Raw genomic sequence first — 18,827 nt, forward strand, 5'->3', positions numbered from 1 at the left:
GATTTCTATCTCTAAAGAAAAAAAAAAAAAACATCCTACATTTCATGTAAAAGATTAAGAGCATTAAATTTTTGCTTTTAAATCCTAATTAAAAATACATTCAGTGAGGGACCAATCCACAAAATCAAAGGATTTTGGTGAAAAATAAAAAAATAACAGCTCTCTAATCTCTGGTTATTTTTCTTCTGTAACATGGAAATAAAGTACACATGCTTGCTTTTTACTGTAATTGGTTATCTCCTTTAATTTTCTTCATTCAGTTGACTGTAAAACTTTTTTAAGTCTTTACTTTCATTTCAGAAAAATAGTGTTGTTAGATATTTTTCAGTGGGATTGCCTTTTTTGGTGGGAGAAGGTGAAGAGAAATCAAAGCAAACCCAAAGGATATGATAATCTGCAATAAACTGCATGTACTATTTACACAAAACCTAAATACTGTGTTAATTTCCAAAGGGACATGTAACAGAAAGGCCCCCCATATTTATCAGTCCTATGAGCACAGGAAAGACTGGTAGTTTTAGGTAGGTTATTTAGGACTGTACCTCTACTGTGCATCACAGACTTTGGTTTGAAAGAGGAAAGATCTCAGTGTAAAAATATCTTTTCATAGTATGAAACAAAGTGTAAAATATGCTGTGGAGAAAGAAAGTGGCTTTTCTCCAAAATAAGATAATTATAAAAAGTTGGTTAACTGCATATATGATCATTCTTCTCTTCATAGTAATGTAGCAATAACTATTCCTCTTTGAATTCAGGAACTTAGCATACAGCTCTTGGTGTTTTTCTTTGACATAGAAGATAGGTAACAGGTATATATGTTACTAATAGTAATGCACTGTTTTTCCTTTACAGATATTTATAAACAATGAATGGCACAATTCAGTCAGTGGTAAAAAATTTGAAGTCTTTAACCCTGCAAATGAAGAGAAAATCTGTGAGATTGAAGAAGGTGACAAGGTAGAGTTTTGGTTGGTTGTTGGATTGGTTTGGTTTGGTTTTCTTTCTTTTAACCTTGTCTTTAAGTTCAATTCTGCATTAAAGTAGGAAGATGAACATCCATCTCTTCTGATATAAACTCTTAATGCTTTTTTTTTGTTTTGTTTTGTTTTGTTTTCATAAACTCTTTAATGTTTTCATAAATGACTTGGCTACAGGACTAGAAGTTGTTTTGAGTAAGTTTGCAGATGATACTAAATTGAGAGGAGCTGCTGACTGTCTTGATTGTAGAGAGACCTTGTAGAGAGATCTTGACAAATTAGAGAGCTGGACAATCACCAATTATTATGAAGTTTAACAAGATTTGAAGTTTAACAAATACAAAGTTTAACAAGAGCAAGTGTTGAATTATGCACTTGGGACTAGGCAACTCTAGGTGTACATATAGACTGGAGGCTCAGAGACTGGTGAGTAGACACACAGAAAGGGATCTGGGGGTTCTGGTTGTCAGCAAGTTGAACATGAGCCAGCAGCGTGCCCCAGAAGCTAAGAGAACCAAACATACCTCCAGGCGCACAAGAGATGGCACTGCTAACTGGTTGAGGGAAGGGATTTTTCCTGCCCTGCTCTGCGCTGGTGCAGCCCCACCTTGAGAGCACTGTGCAGTTTTGGGTACCACGGTATTAAAAAAAAAAAAAAAAAAAAAAAAAAGACATAAAACTGTATGTCGAATGAAGGATAACAAAGAGGTGAAGACATACGAGGAGTGGCTGAAGTCACTTTGTGGGAGTGACTTATGGAGAGGCCTCATGGCGGGCTGCTTATCCTTCATGATGGGAGCAGGTGGGCAGGAGGTAGTTAATGTCTGCTCTCAGTGGACACCTGTGGGACCTGAGGAAACAGCATGGAGCTGCAACAAGAGAGTGTCAGGTTGGGTGTTAGGAAAAGATTCTGCACCCAGAGGGTGATCAGGCACTGGGACAGGCTCCCCAGGGCAGTGCTTACAGTACTGAACCTGCTGGAGTTCAAGAAACATTTGGACAACGCTCTCAGACACATGGTCTGATTTTTGGGTGGTCCTGTGCAGACCCTGGAGTTGGACTCAGTGACCCTTGTGGGTCTCTTCCAACTCAGGATATCTTATGATTCTATACTTCCATCCTCCTTTCTTCTGTTTCACTCTTAGGATTAAGATTTCATAATCTTATCTTTCAGATAAGATTTCACTCTTATTAATAATATAATGAGGAAAGGTTTGTTGTTAATTTTCTTGTTAATAATAGCAATTCTTTTTGCTGTGTTTGATCAGTGGCATTTAGTTTTGTTATTATTTTGTCATTTTTTTCATCATTGTTTTGTTTTGTTTTGTTTGTTTGTTTTCCTGGCTCTTCCTTACACAGTGATCTAATCTGTTCATAACACATTTACATGTATGTAAGGATTTACATTACAGATACCATAAATTGGAAAAATAGTAACATTTTCTGATGGAGACTCTGAGAAACTGTTCATCATCAGCAGCATTTTTAGCTGTGATTTTTTCTTCTCAGTAGTGTCATCTTGAAAATGTAATTTTTGTGAAGAATATATTGAAACATAGTACTAAAGTGGGTTATGAAGCTGAAGGTCATCTACCAAATAGACATTAATCCTAACAAAGAGTATTTCTGTACTGGATGTTAAATTGATGGTTTTAAGCAAAGAAGTAAAAAGAGTGTTAACACTTAAAAACAAACTTTTTTTTTTTTTTACATGTATGAGATTTTTTTTTTTTACTAGGAAAAAATACTAAAAAATGGCATTTAACCAGATATATAATGAAAAGCCGTGTCCTCAAATAAGCAGCTTTGTTTTTTCACCATAGCATTGGTAAGTATTTTTAGATGAAAAAAGATTTAATTAGTTTGACCATATAGTTTAAATATATGTTGTCAAGTAGAGGAGTTACTTGTTTAAATAGAACAGACAATGTTGCTTAAACACTTTTAAAACTGATAACATATTTTTTGATAAAGTCTGAGAAAATAAGTATGAGAAGTGAATGTTCTATTTCCAGTTGACAGTTGCACACACACAAACACTAAATAAATAAATAAATATTTTTTAAAAATAATAGAATAGAATTTCTTATATTTCTCACAGAATGATATCTGATGTTCATTTCAGCCAAGAAATATTCATCACTAGAATAATTTGTGTATGAGTCCTGTTTTAAGTTTAGCAGGAAAATGTCTGTTGAACACCATTTTATCCATGAAAGATATTAATGAACTCACAATCAGTCTATTAGTGCTGGAAATTCACCAGCAATTTATTGTCAAAATAGTTAGCACACTCTTTTTAGGAATATTGACTTTACTGTACAGAGATTCACTCTGAAATTAAATGTTTTTTTGAGAAATGTGTAGGAACAGAGTTCATGCAGCTTCCTGTGCTCACTGAAACTTAGTTATTCTGTTTGGTAATTACATCCTGAGTGTCTTAAACTTTGGCTCAAGAGCTCTCTGTCTAGTATACCATCAATAGTGACCATACAGGAAGGCTATACCAAAGACACATTTTAAACTCTCTCTTTGACTGAGATAATTGAAAAAATCTGCATGAATCTAGTGGTAACTGCATATGCCTGATCGTAAGTTCTTAAAATGTCTTATTCATGCTTTTTTTATTCCCAGTTAGCTGTCTCAGTATCACTGAGATTATTTCAGGCTCATTTTTCCCTCAACCAAAACATTTGATAAGCATGTTGTTTACTATTGAATTTTATCACAAAAGCACCATAAGTGCTTTTGATGCAAAACCCTACTTCTATCACTTCTCTATTCAGTGTTTTAAAATAAGGTTATATTAAAAATCAGGTTGGCCTAATATTTGATCATTCTCCAATTAAATTGCTCATGACCTGCAACTGTTCATTTAACATCCAGAATTTTTCTAGTTTTAATTTTTTACAGGCAATATAGTAATGCATTAGATAGAAAGATGATGCTGTTTGCTTTCAAAAGCAAACAGAGGTTTGCTTTCTCTCCAATAATTTTTCCAACTAATGTGTAAAAATAAAATTGCCAAGTGAACTGTACAAATCTAATAAATTACATGGTCACTGCGAACCTGATATTCTAGAGCCTACTCTTTAAACCAGATTTTAGGAAATTGATTTGTTTGTACAACAGGGATGTCCACTGCCTTGCAGTAGTATTTATAAAAAAATAAAATTAAAAAAAAAAAAAAAGTTTTTTTCCAGATTGACTAGTATTAAAGGCTCATAGTAATAATAAATCAGCTCAACAAGTGGTCAGTAAGAAGAAAGGTAAATGTCTATTAATGAAAAGTCTATTAAAAAAATAAATCTAGCTCTGTATAGATCGAACCATCTTTATTTTCTTTGTATAGATTTAAGTTCCCAAATTAAATTTCATATATTTAAAGAATATCTTTTTTTTTTCCTTACTTGTTATTCACAGCCCATAATTATATTTAAATATCCTTTTCTTGGTTTTAATTATTTCTGCACTAAAAAACACATGGCACTGTTTTTAATTTTAATTTACATCATTCACACAAGTGTAGCTCATGGTTTCTCCCATTCTTTACTAGTGTAGGCCACTGCATACATCTGAAGTTGTATTGCAAAGCTGTAGAATTTTTATGATAGCAAGAGATAAGGAAAAAAAAATAAATATTCACTGAATACATATTTCTGTGTCACAGATAAGTGTTGAGGTATCTAACAACATTTTGGCAGTTTTTGAAGAAAAACTGCCTTTTTTAATCTGATAGATTTTATCTACCTGATGTAGACAATGGGTCAGTACAGTAATTATTTTGCATGTTGTAAAGATCCTTCCCAATATCATTTTTCCAAACTTCATCCTAGGAAGTTTTGTGAGTCTCCTGTCCAGCAGCTCTGTACTAGGCTTTGGTTTGTGGCTTTGGTTTTCTTTTCTCCCTTTTGAAGGAGAATTATACAGTTAAAGATTCTAGATCTGGTCCACATTTAGAACCACTTAACCTGCACATTGACCTGCAGTCAACTTGGCTCACTTAGTTAACCTTATAGTGATTTACATTCTAGCAATCAGAAGGGGAAAAAAAGAAAGAAAGAAAAAAAAAAAGTAAAAAAAAAAAAGTATGCAAATTGCTTAAGAAAATATGTTCCATATATGTATGGAATAAGTATATATATATTTTCAAAAATCATTGTTTTTAATTTTTAACAAAAGACTGCAATAAACCTCCTTTTTGTTGTTATATTTCTTTCAGAATCTTTAACAAGATTAATAAAATAAAATAAAATAAAATAAAATAAAATAAAATAAAATAAAATAAAATAAAATAAAATAAAATAAAATAAAATAAAATAAAATAAAATAAAATAAAATAATAATAAAAAAAATACCCTCCAGGTTTTGAAAACCATTTCTCAAGGGATTTTTTAATCAATTTACCTGGAACTGCCTTGCACACAAAAGAGTTCCATGTAATTCATTGTATATTTTCTCACTGCATCAAAAGCCATATGGTAAATAACGCATTATGTTATAAAAAAAACATTAATGGGTTGAAAAATTATCTTGAGCCAATGCCTAAACTTTAAAGTACTTAGGCTTAACATTTCAAATGTAGTCAATTATTTAATTGTTAATATTATTTTAAATGCAAATTCAAATTTGTAATTTGTGTATTCATCCCCAGTTACAGACACTGAAAGAGAGACTTTTTAGAACCGGAATTCCTTTATTTTATTATTTTATTTTATTTTATTTTATTTTATTTTATTTTATTTTATTTTATTTTATTTTATTTTATTTTATTTTATTTTATTTTATTTTATTTTATTTTATTTTTTAATTTCATGATTTTTGAAAACCCATCTGCTTCTCATACAACTTCACATTGCTGAAATGACAGGAAAGGTGTTTGAAAGAAAATAAACTATATATCTAAAATTACTGTACAAATTCTGATTCTGCGATTGCAAAACACTTTGCATGTTTAGCAACTAACAAGCCTGGATGACACAACCAATTACTGATTAATTTTATTTTATTTTTTCTCCCACAGGCAGATGTAGACAAGGCTGTTAAAGCAGCTAGAAGAGCTTTTGAGCTTGGATCACCCTGGCGTACAATGGATGCTTCAGAGCGAGGAAGGCTCTTGAATAAACTAGCTGATTTAGTTGAAAGAGATAGATTGATTTTAGCTGTGAGTATAATATGTGAACAAAAATGTGGAAATACATATATATGTGTTCTGATTTTTACTGATTGATATAAGCAACAGTAATGCACTAAAACCATGGAAAATAAGACTGTTTCAGTATTCATTTTTCCCTCTCTATTCCAAGTACACCGCATTAAACTGTTTTACACTCTGGTGTATAGACACCCTAAATCCACAAAGCACTTGAGTATTTCATTAACTTTAAGATGATGTTAAAGCTGCTTACAATCCATGCAATTTCAGATGTTGAATCACAAGAACACATTAATAGACCCCATGCTTAACGCTTGTCTAAACCAAGACCTGAGTCAAGGCCTTACATGGGAAGTTTTGAATTTCAGTGTTATACATCTTGTTTTCACTAACTCTAGCTTGCAAATGGTTATAAAAAAAAAAAAAAAAAATAAGCAAACAAAAAACACCTTAACCCAGGAACATGGGTTAATTTGTTGGCCATGTTACTTACTGCTCAACTGTGGACAGATAGATATGGCACCACCATCTAACTGCAGTAATTCAAGGAAGAACATTTAAAGAATAAACGTTCCAGTTATTTGGTAAAGTGCAATACTCTACCTATTCCATGTTGGATGCTACAGTTAAGATGATCTCTTTCATATTTCATATGCCTTCTGGGATGAATGTTTAGGCAAGTTAATTGTTTGTGCTCTCCTTAAGATGAACACTGGTGTTGTGCCACTGTGTGAGAGAGAATCAAGAGCATCCAGCATTCAGGATCATCACTCATACTGATCTAGTCACTATTAGAAGTATTTAGCCACTAGCTACAAAACACACCAATAATAAGTCAATAAAATTTTAACCTCCAAAATATGTAAAAGCTCCAATGAAATGTCCATTTCTCATTCTATTTTCTTTATAGCTTTAGTATACAAAAGCACTTGTGCATGTCCAAACAGGTTTTTAAAGACAAATTAAAATTTCAAAGGAACTGAGGTTGTGTCCTCAAGCTCCGAAGATTACAACTCTCAGATTTACACTTTTCTTCAAGAAAGCTGCTTCTCTGAACAACTGAACTCATCCTGTCACCTTGATATGGAATAACAATCGCCTAGGTTTTCAGGAGAAATCTTCAGTGGCTAATGTGTCCTTGACAGTGCTAGATTTATTGGAGTTGAGAGAGGCTAAATTTTAAGAGAATTACATTTTTTAATAGAAAATGTAAGCCCACCTGTCAGCTAAATACTGGATAAATTAGCATCTGCTTCTTTGTTGTACCAGCTAAGGTGGTACAGCACATGCAAAGGGGATAGAGAAATAATCTTTTTATTTATTTTTTTATTATATATTTTTAAGAAAGATGAAACATTTAGATTTCGTTCCTACTAGCCATTTTCATAATATTAAAATACTCCTTTTCTTTGAGACCCCTCCCAGGTTATTATTTTGCTGACTTTGTTTTTATTTCCCACATCTTCCTTAAATTATTGCCTACTTTTCCCTTTTAGATAAGGTATGTTTGAACAAAGTGCTTTCCGAACTTCACCAGAATGAATACAGACTTTGTCTACTCATAACTTATCCTAAGAACAGCAGAGCCAGTGCTTCAGTTACATATAGCATTATAGCTATTAGAGGTTAAAATAGACCCCTTAGCTCATTTCAAGCATGTTTTCATGTGTTTTTGCATCTATTCAGGATCTAAATTATTCCATTTCACTGTTTTGTATAATTATGTTTCTCACAAAGTCCAGAGGCTGAACAGTCCTGTAGGCAGATAAGTATACTCTGGAATAGTAAGTAAAAGCAGTATGCTGAAAAAGCATTAATAACTTCTCCATTTGTTCTGCTGTCCTCTCAAATTTGATATCTGCAGTGCACCAATTTAACTAAAATTTTGGACTTTAGAGGCAGGTTGTTGGTGAAACATTTTACTTTCACGATTAGTCAGTAGATTCATTATGAACGTTAAGGAATTTTGGACATGCAAAATAACAAGTTTAGAAAATAAAAGAATATCTGTAAGATCTGACTAGATCTTGAAACAATACTTCAGGTTTTTACTACTAAGCATCCTTACAATATTGTTCACTAAGCTGAAGGTCCACAGTGTCTCTGTGATGAAAATCTGTGAGAAAAAATCTATCACTATTAAGAAGATGTTGACATTGTCTAAGGACTTCACATAGTCTTTAGCTAAATGTCCCAATAGTTAGGGGTATTAAAATGACATTAATCGTACTCCCTAGATTTGGCTGGAGTGATACAATTAATTTCTCTGTCTCAATAGTTCCCAAAGTCTCAGATCGTTCCTTTGCACATGAGGAAATTTGGGCTTTATTACAGAATTATATTCCATACTTTGTCTCTTCTTGCTCATATAAGATGCTAATCATTCATTAAGCACATAGAAAGATCTCTCTTGATAATTAAAAAGTAGAAGATCCCAAGTTAGCGTGACAGTTATCTGTAGGAAACTGTTGCCTTCCTTATATGTCAATGTACCAACGGAGGCCACTCCATTTATTTGCAACAATTAACCCACAGATCCCTAGCTGTACATCTACAGCTTGTATAATATTCAGTTTAAACTGGAACATCTTAATTAATTCAAATGGGAGAAATACTCTTTTCTTCAGAACTGGTTACCATTTCAAATGTATGGTGGTCATGTTATCTGGATAGATCACTGAGAATAAACCATCATGAAATTTTCTCATTTGCAAATTCCCACCTTGGGTTTTTCAAGTGCTAAGTAGACTTTGGAGGAGAATTAATCCCCTAAAAGCTAGTATTAAGTGCAAGTACTCTGAACTGGACAACGAAATACTAAGTGATGAAGTACAGATATGAGAAGGCGTATCTGTAGTTCATATTAACTTTGTAATTGCTGTTGTTTGCAGACAATGGAAGCCATCGATGGTGGGAAACTCTTTTCTACTGCCTACCTAATGGATTTAGGTGCCTGTATTAAAACATTACGTTACTGTGCAGGCTGGGCTGATAAAATCCATGGTCGGACTGTTCCAATGGGTGAGTAGCTTTGAGATAAACGTACGTAATTGAAACAATGTGACCTGTGAAAAACTACATTTTTCTAGAAGCTTCACAGCACCAAAAACATCTTAAAAGGAAAATATTTTAGACAGTTCTGCATATAGCTTATCTTGTTTTATGCACCACTAATTAATATAATATAATATAATATAATATAATATAATATAATATAATATAATATAATATAATATAATATAATATAATATAATATAATATAATATAATATAATACTGACAAGGAAGCTTTTAGCTTATATGTATGAGTAAGACTCATAGGTTATTTTTGTATAGCAAGGTATCATTTATGCAAGGGTACAATACTGAAAGCCAGGTAGCAGCATACTAAAGCTAAGATTAGCAGAAACAATAGTATTTCTTTCAGTTATTGGATAGCTTATATGGAAGAGTACTAAAAGAGAGGAATGAGGAAACTTTTCTTTGTTTTTCTGAAATTTTGTTCTGTTCCATTAAGCAGCTCTAAGAAAACATTGTTGCTAGCCTCTTTCTCTCAGAAGGACAAGGAAAAGAATGGTAATAAAGAAGGAATTAAGGAATACTGAAGTGATAAATACTTCCAACTTTTTGCATGACGTAGATCCCTATGCTAGGCTTAATGGAACACATGTTTATTTGAATCAAAGAGAATTTTATACTTAATGGATTTGATTTAAGCTAAGATCTAATATTAAAAATATGTTTGATATGTACCTAGGATTGCAAGTAGCTTTTAGAGAAGAACTTTAAGAAAGAAAAAAAGTGATAGAAAAAAGAAGTGAAGAATGCTCATTGGTATGCTGTGAATACCACTTTGAGAAGCAGGGTTTTCACTATGAAAACTTAGTCAGACTGGCAGAGTCAAACCTTGAAGCTATGAAGAAAGTAGAGATTGAATCCAGATGTACTTCATAGTTGTTCTTGCACCGTTAAGATTTTGAAAATATCTTAAGTTAAATTGTATGTAGCTATGTTTGGTATCCAACTTTATCTTCTTTCTGATTTAACTGTTTCTCATAACTGTTTTTCCTGAATATCTAATTTATTTCTTCTTCCTCTAGATGGGAACTTTTTCACATTTACAAGACATGAGCCCATTGGTGTGTGTGGCCAAATTATTCCTGTAAGTTGAATCCATTTATCTAATGCATAAATGTTCCTGTTGTAAATGGGCATGCTTTTGAAATGTTTTCTTTGCAAACGGATTAGTGAAACATTACCAGTCAGAAACTTTATGTTTCTAAAATTAGAGACTATCTTAAGTATTCATCAAAATCTTTCATCAGATCATGACATTTTGAACAGTTAGTCTAGTTCAGCCTTGTCTCTCTTCTCCCTGTATGTGAAGGGCAAGTAAAACAGAAAAGATTGGCTGATGAATTAGTTTAAAGATAGAAGTGCATTCTGCTGGAACCACAAGAATTGGAAATAAACTAGTTGGAGAGGATAATGTAAGCCTATAACCAATAAACTGTTTGGTACTTGGAATATCTGTTCTGTTCTATATAATATCTGAACAGCAGTCTCTAGTTATGGTTGAGAATCATTTATCTTGTTGATGGTACAAGCAATAAAAATAATATATTTGATTGGCACAGTGATACTGAGACACGTTCCCAAGTTTCTGGTCAGTGTCAAAATTCCCAGTTCTGAAATCACTTATTCTAAATGAAGTTTCAAAAGGCCTGCCTGAGTCTGAATATCCAAAACGCTGAGGAAATGAACTCTCAAACACTTTTGTGAGATCTACATGCTTTCAACAGGTAGCTGTGAAAATGGTTATATGAGCTAGACACACCTAATCCTCACGCCTTTTTGCACAGTAGGTTTGGTAGCCTGACTTGACCTGCTCAACAGCTTGCCAGATTCTAAAAGAGTCAGCTTGTCTATCAGGTTTGTTCTGATATGTGGGCCCTACTCTTGTTCCTGACATCTTTCAGCTGATCTTGCAGATTTTCTGTATCTTTAGACCACTACATTGGTTGAGAGAACATCTCTAGAACACAGCATACGGATCCAGCTTCTAGTACAGTTTGGGAATCTATTGATCTAGCTTCTTTTGTAAGTCCAGCACAAGATATTTCAAATGAAGCACAGAGTTAAGATATGGTAAAGAACTAGACACTCTTCTGTGTAAAATTATAGCCTGGAATTATGGACAATTTGTACAATTGCTGGCTTTCCGTACAAAATGTTCAAGGATTTCTAAGTATATCTCTATTTTCTCATCATTGAAATTTAAAGCCACCTAGCTCAAGGTCTTCACATATACCAAAATTTAAGCATTAAGTGAGTGCTGTCGAACACTTTTGCTAGATCAGCATTTCTCTTCCACTTCCAATTCTGCTTCAATAAGGAAGACCAGAAAGCCCTGTAATCCTTTACTTTATTTGTTCTTCGGTTAGTTCTGAGGGTGGGGTGATATTTAAATGAGATAAAGGACAGTTGCATGTATACTCCGAGCTTTTTTGACAAAGGTAACTGTTAGCTAGGTAACTGTTAACTTCTTTTTCCTCTTTCTTGTGCATCTTTTGTGTATAGGCCCAAAGGCTTAACGCTTCTCACAGAGACAGCCCATTTTTCCCCAACTACACTGTCCCATACACTGCTGAATATGGAGTCCAAAGGAGTCAGCTACTATGCAGTTTGGTTGGACTAAACACAATAGAAAGCAGACAGTGAAATCACAATGGAAGAGAACAGCAGCAGTGGTACCCCTTATTGCCTTGTTTCCCTTTGAAAACTGAATCGATGGTGAACACGATCATTTAAGAAACAAGATAGCAAAACTCTCAGCTTTACCAGTAATTCAGCAACTTGGTGTCAGTCTTTCTTATAGGAGTACCCTCCTGATCTCTTCAGTTTTTAACTAACACCTTTGATCCCCTGGAATCACATATATACATATACCTGGAATCACAATCTTTGTATAGTGTGGCTTGCCAGATGCTTTTTCTAAATACCTTCACTTTGAAAAGAACTCAACAAAGAGTTCATCCACACTGTTGGGTGCTATTATCATAGAAAAAAGCAAAGGCATTTTGGTTATGTATTAGTAATAGGATACACCTTCTCATCTGTCTTTCAGTGGAACTTCCCATTGGTTATGTTTATCTGGAAGATCGCCCCTGCCCTTTGTTGTGGAAACACGGTGGTTGTCAAACCAGCAGAACAAACACCACTGACTGCCCTTTACATGGGATCCTTAATTAAAGAGGTAAGTCAGTAACAGCACAGTATTTTGCCCTTCTTTGAAATGTAAGAGAATACTGCAGCTGAAATACCACAGAAGCTAGGCTGTCAAGTACTAGCATTGCATGTCTAGCCTTGTACTATGGAACTTACCCTACTGTAAACCAGTGAAGCAAATCGAGGGCAAAAGCATACATATCTTTCAGCTTTATCCACACACACAGAGTAAACAGAACAAAACAATACAAAATAAGCAAACAAAAAAAGCTTCACAATAGCAATTTAGTAAACTCCATTCCTTGGTAAACATATTTGCACAGTACCTTTCAAAGTTAAAAGTAAACAAGAAGTCAGGAGCAGGGTATTTGGAAGTGGGTGGCAATGGCTTTATTAGCATAGTTATCACAGAAAATAACCTGTTTGTACAGCTAATTATTATCAGATTTATTTTTTTTTTAAACTGAACGTACTTTTTAAACTGAACATACTTTTCACCCAGCTCGGTTTATAATTAACAGAGAGATGTAAATCTGCATTGCTTGACTGCTGCCAAACTTATGAACTTTCTTCACACAGAAACTGGGAGCACTTTGTGCTCTTGAATGTAAGGAGTGTCATAGTTTATCCAGTAGTTCGAAAGTTACATTGACCATTGTGCCCAGCCCAGCAAACACCCAAAGAAGAACAGTTAAACAGTTTAGCTATCTCACTTCCCAATAAGATCAACAAATGTAATCTAACATGTTTGAAGAGTTGGCACAGATGTCAATAACTGCCAGCTCAGTAACTTTGTACAGTGTTAATGGCAATGACTTGGCACTTTTTATTATTCTGGTTCAAAACAATGATTCAGCAGAGCACACAGTCTTCAGTACTATTTCAAGCCAATTAAATGAGTATTAAGAAGAAACTAAACCCTACTGTTATTTTATTACATAGGAAATGCTATTAGATAACATTGGGTCAAGGAGATAAAAAAGCAGATATATTTTCTATTATTTCTAATTACTTCAAAGGAGTGCTCTAAAGTGGGAAAGTGATCATAGATCACTTGCATTTTAGAACTATTACTGGTAATGACTGGTAGAACACTAGAACATTTTTAGTAAAGGATACACATTTTACCCATTTAGTGTTCATCTAGATGAGAAGTTTAGGTAAGCCATTGTTAAATGTCTTTACTGTATTATCTGGTAGATACAGTAGGGATTTAATAAAAGTCACATTTATATCATCATGTCCCTCAAGAATGATTGTAGTATACATATCTAGTATAGAATTTGTAGGAAAATAGAGGTCTGATTTTACACAAAGGTTTCCATTTTCTTTAACTATTAAGTTTGCCAGATAATGGAACTTTACGTATCTTCAGGAGGCAACTTTTTCATGCTTGGTAAATGGTCTTCCTTTTCTGTGCTGTTAGCTGTCATTTTATCCACTCTCTACTGCTGTCCAGAAAAAGAAGAAAACACATTGAGTTGAAAATATCATTTCCATCATTTTTATTAAATATATATATATATTGTAAGTCAGCAGATCATTAATTAAATGCCATTTAATATGAGAGACAATGAGCAAAAATCATCAAGCACACAGAATGATTCTAACAACTTTAACGATGCTGACAAAAAATTAAGCCATCTTTTTCTTGACATGTCTGAAAGATGAAAAAAAAATGTACTTTTTAGCCAATGGCACTAAAAATTAAAATAATGTGTTCTTTTCTTTTCTTTTCTTTTCTTTTCTTTTCTTTTCTTTTCTTTTCTTTTCTTTTCTTTTCTTTTCTTTTCTTTTCTTTTCTTTTCTTTTCTTTTCTTTTCTTTTCTTTTCTTTTCCTTGCTTGCTTTTAAGAGCCAGCTCAATGGCATAAAAACATCTCTGGGGGTTCATAAATCATGTGAGAAATAGACATGTCTGGGGCTGTAAGGCTGAGAATAACTGTATGACTCTGAAAAAGTGGCTGGAGAACTGAAAAGAGAAATAAGACTATATGAGACGTTCTTCTAGTCATCATTACTTCTCCAGTTTTATGGAGTTCTCTCTTCCACTTCAGGCAGGATTTCCACCTGGAGTTGTGAACATTGTGCCAGGCTTTGGACCTACTGCTGGAGCTGCTATTTCTCACCACATGGATATAGATAAAGTGGCCTTCACAGGCTCTACTGAGGTATTGAGATATGAATGCAAGAAAATATAAGCAGGAACTGTGGCCCTCTGATTCCCAGTAATGATTTAATGTCTAACTTGTTCTATGTAACTGTTTTAATTTTTTTCTTTCTTTTGGCTGCTGGTTTGTTAAACAAAGTCTGTTTAATGATTTGTTGGTTATTATTAACTTTAAACATATTTAAACAATGTTTGTATTGCAGGAAAGCCCTTCAAACAAAGGCACTCCATGAGATACAATGGTTTCTATATAACAATCCTATTTTAAGGCTTGTCCTTTAAAAAGAAAATATTTTAATAACTTTTGTTGTTGTTTGCTTCTTTTTAAGTATAACTTAAAAAAAAAAAATGCAAAAAGTGAAAAAAAAGCTGTGCTCTGTTCTCTTTAACTTTAATAACATGATGGTAGGAAGTTACGTCAGAATTCTCATTCCTAGTCCTGCACACATGTAGGTGAGGTGATGGGTTTGGGGTATTTGAATGATACAGATAATTATTTGGGTGGTCTTAGAAGTGTATCAGTTATACATCAGAAGGATATGTATCAGTTTAACAATTGAAAGGAAGGTCACTTAATTTTTCCTAACCTTCATTCTCAGGAACAAAGATTGATATGACTGAAGATTTCTCAATGCATGCACTCTCTAACTTTATCCTTACTACATATAGTACAGTACTATCTGTCTGTATGTATAGTACTTTCTGTTTGTATGCATGCTACAAGGAAGAGCTGCCAACTGGCCTTTTAACTTCTTGGATGTGCACTCCAAAGATAAATATCATTGCCTCATGTCAACAGTCAGTGTACACTGAGAGCAAGATCTGTGTTTATTCTCAGAAACCTTCAGCATTAAAATAGTGGGGAAAAAGAAAAAAAGAAAAAAAAAAAAAAAAAAGGATCCAAAACCAGGACATATAAGAAATAGTCCGTATATATTCCCAGTAGACAGTAACTACAATTCCCCGTGCCCAATGTCCTTCCAAAGGCAGGTGGACAAATATTTCCTGATTTTGGTGGCTGTCCCTTTCTTCTGATAGTGTAATTTAGAATCATGAAGAGATATTCCCAAAGACAGGAAGGCTGATACACAAGGGAAGTTATCTGATGTTATCTACACACTAGCAGTTACAGGCCAAAGCTGCAAGATTTATTTTTTTTACTCATAATTTTTCCAGGATAGTTCTCATTAAAAAAAAAAAAAAAATCATTTAATTATGCCACCAGTGGAAACAGGACAGGGGCTCTGCCTCGCTGTGCCCATTTTCTGCTCTTTCAGGTCTCCTTTTTACTGATAAGGGAGAAACTATAATAAGGTAAAGTTAGTCATGCAGGCACTGTAGAGATCTGAGTTTTCTCTCATTTAATTCATACATCAAAGGGTTTTCCCATATATATATTTCAATTTATTGAGAGCAAGTAACAGAGCACCAATCGATGCCTAGTTTAGATTACACATTCAACCAAGCAAGTAGAATGATGGTACCAAAAGGACATCAGATCTCTTTGTTAGATAAAATTAATATTTCCAGGGGAAAACAGTTCTAGGAAGCAGTTCTACTGCTTTGTAGATTAAAATTCATCTATGCACTGATTCTTTCCTTCCAATTCTGTTCTCTCCTTTTTTTTCTTATTATTTTTATTTGTACAATTATTTATTTCTATAGCTACTGGTTACACAATTACACAGTTACACAACCTGAGCTATGGCTTCCACTTTCATGGAAATCAGAGGCGTGTTACTGGGGTGATATTTTTTGAGGTAAAAGTGTCTTTTTATCTGCCTTTTAGGTTGGCAAACTGATCAAAGAAGCTGCAGGAAAGAGCAACCTGAAAAGAGTTACACTGGAACTTGGAGGAAAAAGTCCTAACATTATATTTGCAGATGCAGATTGTTAGTAACATTTTCATTATATAAACTGACTACCTTTTCAAGTCCCATATAGTTATTCTCCTCTTTGTTAAAAAAAAAAATAATAGATTAAAAAAAAAAAAAATGCATCTCTCTAGAGAAGAGCTTTATTTTATTTTGTTTTGTTTTGTTTTTGTTTTGTTTTGTTTGCTTGTTTGTTTTGTTTTATTCCATTTTGTTTTCTGGTCCTGCCATAGTTTCAAAACGAATTGTCATCAGAAATTGATGGCTCTTGAATGAACAGGAATACCTGACAGCTTGCCAAGTTATTTATTATTTTAATAATGTTTCTTTATTAAGATTCTTTAATGTTTCATTATTATTTTAATAATGTTTCTAATGGAACATGAATTCAGAACCAAAAACAGCTAGATGGACTTTATTAACATCCTAGCTGAATTTTTCTCTTGGTACTATTGATAAAGCAAATAATGTTGAACCATCATTTCACACACAACAGTTGAATGTGGGTTTGTCTTGCCATACTGTGCTACTCAACATGAGAGTAGCTTTGGACCTCAGTAAATGGATGAATACCCGTGTTTTAAAGGACCATATGAATAAAAACTGTTAAAAAATGGAAATGAGATGTCATGACAAAGGTTTGCAAATAATTTAAGAGGTGACCACTCAAACTTAAGATCTGATGAACTCTGCATTTCTTTACAGTGGATACGGCTGTGGAATTTGCACATATTGGTCTATTCTACCACCAAGGACAGTGTTGTATAGCAGGATCTAGAATTTTTGTGGAAGAGCCTATTTATGATGAGTTTGTTCGCCGGAGCATTGAACGAGCAAAGAAGTATACCCTTGGGGATCCTCTGCTGCCTGGTGTACAGCAGGGCCCTCAAGTAAGTAATATTATATGTCTTATATAATTTTGAGAGAACATCACACTTTAAAGTGCTTCAAAATCTACTCTAGTGTTAGTGTTAAGTCTGCTTATTATTGTCCAGTAGTTAGACTGGATAAAAGAATGGAGGGTCATTTGTGTTACCACAATATGCCTAAGTGCAGAATTTCATTCTATTTTCCAGTATTATGGAAAGGGAACAATTATATAGAACTTAAATGCACCGAGAAAGTTACAGAGCAACAGCTGTAAAACTGCAAGTTTGATCACCCATGTTGGAGTGTTAGCATTATATTCAAAGACTGCCAGTGTAAATGAGTAGCTTGATGAAACTAAAGCTGATACTGTTATTTTTTTTTCTTTTCCAAGGTGCTAGTGTTTCATTATGATGTTCTCAATTTTAGAATATTCCACAATTAAAAAACAGCACTTTATGTTTTTTACTGGTTGTGTTAAAAGTGTATGCCAAGAGCTTCCCTATTAAATGAAGGCTGAAATTCAATATTAATAAGCATTACTATCATAGTACTATGGATTCAGTGGATTCTGTCAATCACATCAGAGAAATGTTAAATTATTTTTTTCCTGAGTCTTGTTCCCATATCAGTTTATACTATAGGATGTAGGATATACATTTTCTTGGAAGAGATACTATAAACACATTTGATTATCACAGAACACAGGAATCGTATGAGAGACAAAGCAAAAGCTGGAGACAAAGGAACTCCCGCACACCCACACATTTGATAATGTAATATATTATTCATTGGTTATCACAGTTATTTTTTATAATCAAAGAAACAAAGTCAACTGGAAAATTTTATTCCAAGCTACACAAACTAATGGAAAAATCTTAAGGACCTTATTTTGATATCCTATCATGTGTCTAGCTAATGGGCTAATATGTTCAGCTAAATAAATCTAAATGTCAGAGGACAAGAATTTTCTTACAAGGAAACTCCAGGAATTCAGGTATATTTTTTTTCAGTCTTGTATGCAGCTAACACAGAGCTAAGAGAAATCTAGTCTCATATTATTGTGGCTTTACTGAGTTTGAAATTCATATTAGCAATTTAAATAAGAAACAAAAGTAAACTTCTACTTTAAAAGGACAGTTAAACATTTGAGAAATAATTACTAAATCATTAGAAAGAACAGGAGGACTCTTTTTCCCTCAATCTCAGCATTTGGTTTCTTTGACCACTTTTACTTGTTAGCAAGCTTTATAAGAAATCATAAGTTTTTCACAGGTTAAAATTTATCCTGCTAGAATTGGTATGTTCTTTTTCTGTGTGTGCTGTTCTTATAGTCCAATTTTAATGGAAAATGTAAACATGCATTTTAGATAAATTTATTTTGCATTAATTTCTTTTAGTCTCTCATTGCCTTTAAATCATTTGCTGTTTTTTGCCTAATTCTCTTTTGAAAAGAAAACCAATTCACTATGTTGTGTCATAGAGCCTCCTTGAAAGCCAAATTTGTCCTCCAGTTCACAGGCTCTGTGGGACGGCACCTGCCTCAGACAGAAAGTTT

General features: G+C 33.5%; 1 protein-coding gene across 1 annotated transcript in view; it reads left to right on the forward strand.

The window, feature by feature from the left end:
* Positions 1 to 18,827, forward strand: part of ALDH1A1 (aldehyde dehydrogenase 1 family member A1) — a 37,710-nt gene that overhangs the window by 9,844 nt on the left and 9,039 nt on the right. The window contains exons 2-9 of the mRNA XM_084503841.1: positions 853 to 957; positions 6,001 to 6,141; positions 9,024 to 9,153; positions 10,232 to 10,293; positions 12,259 to 12,387; positions 14,416 to 14,529; positions 16,318 to 16,420; positions 17,108 to 17,292. Of these exons, the coding sequence (XP_084359967.1) occupies positions 853 to 957; positions 6,001 to 6,141; positions 9,024 to 9,153; positions 10,232 to 10,293; positions 12,259 to 12,387; positions 14,416 to 14,529; positions 16,318 to 16,420; positions 17,108 to 17,292 (969 nt within the window). The remainder of the gene's footprint in view (positions 1 to 852; positions 958 to 6,000; positions 6,142 to 9,023; positions 9,154 to 10,231; positions 10,294 to 12,258; positions 12,388 to 14,415; positions 14,530 to 16,317; positions 16,421 to 17,107; positions 17,293 to 18,827) is intronic.

Source organism: Aythya ferina, assembly GCF_964211825.1.
Source record: "Aythya ferina genome assembly, chromosome: Z".
NCBI lineage: Eukaryota > Metazoa > Chordata > Aves > Anseriformes > Anatidae > Aythya > Aythya ferina.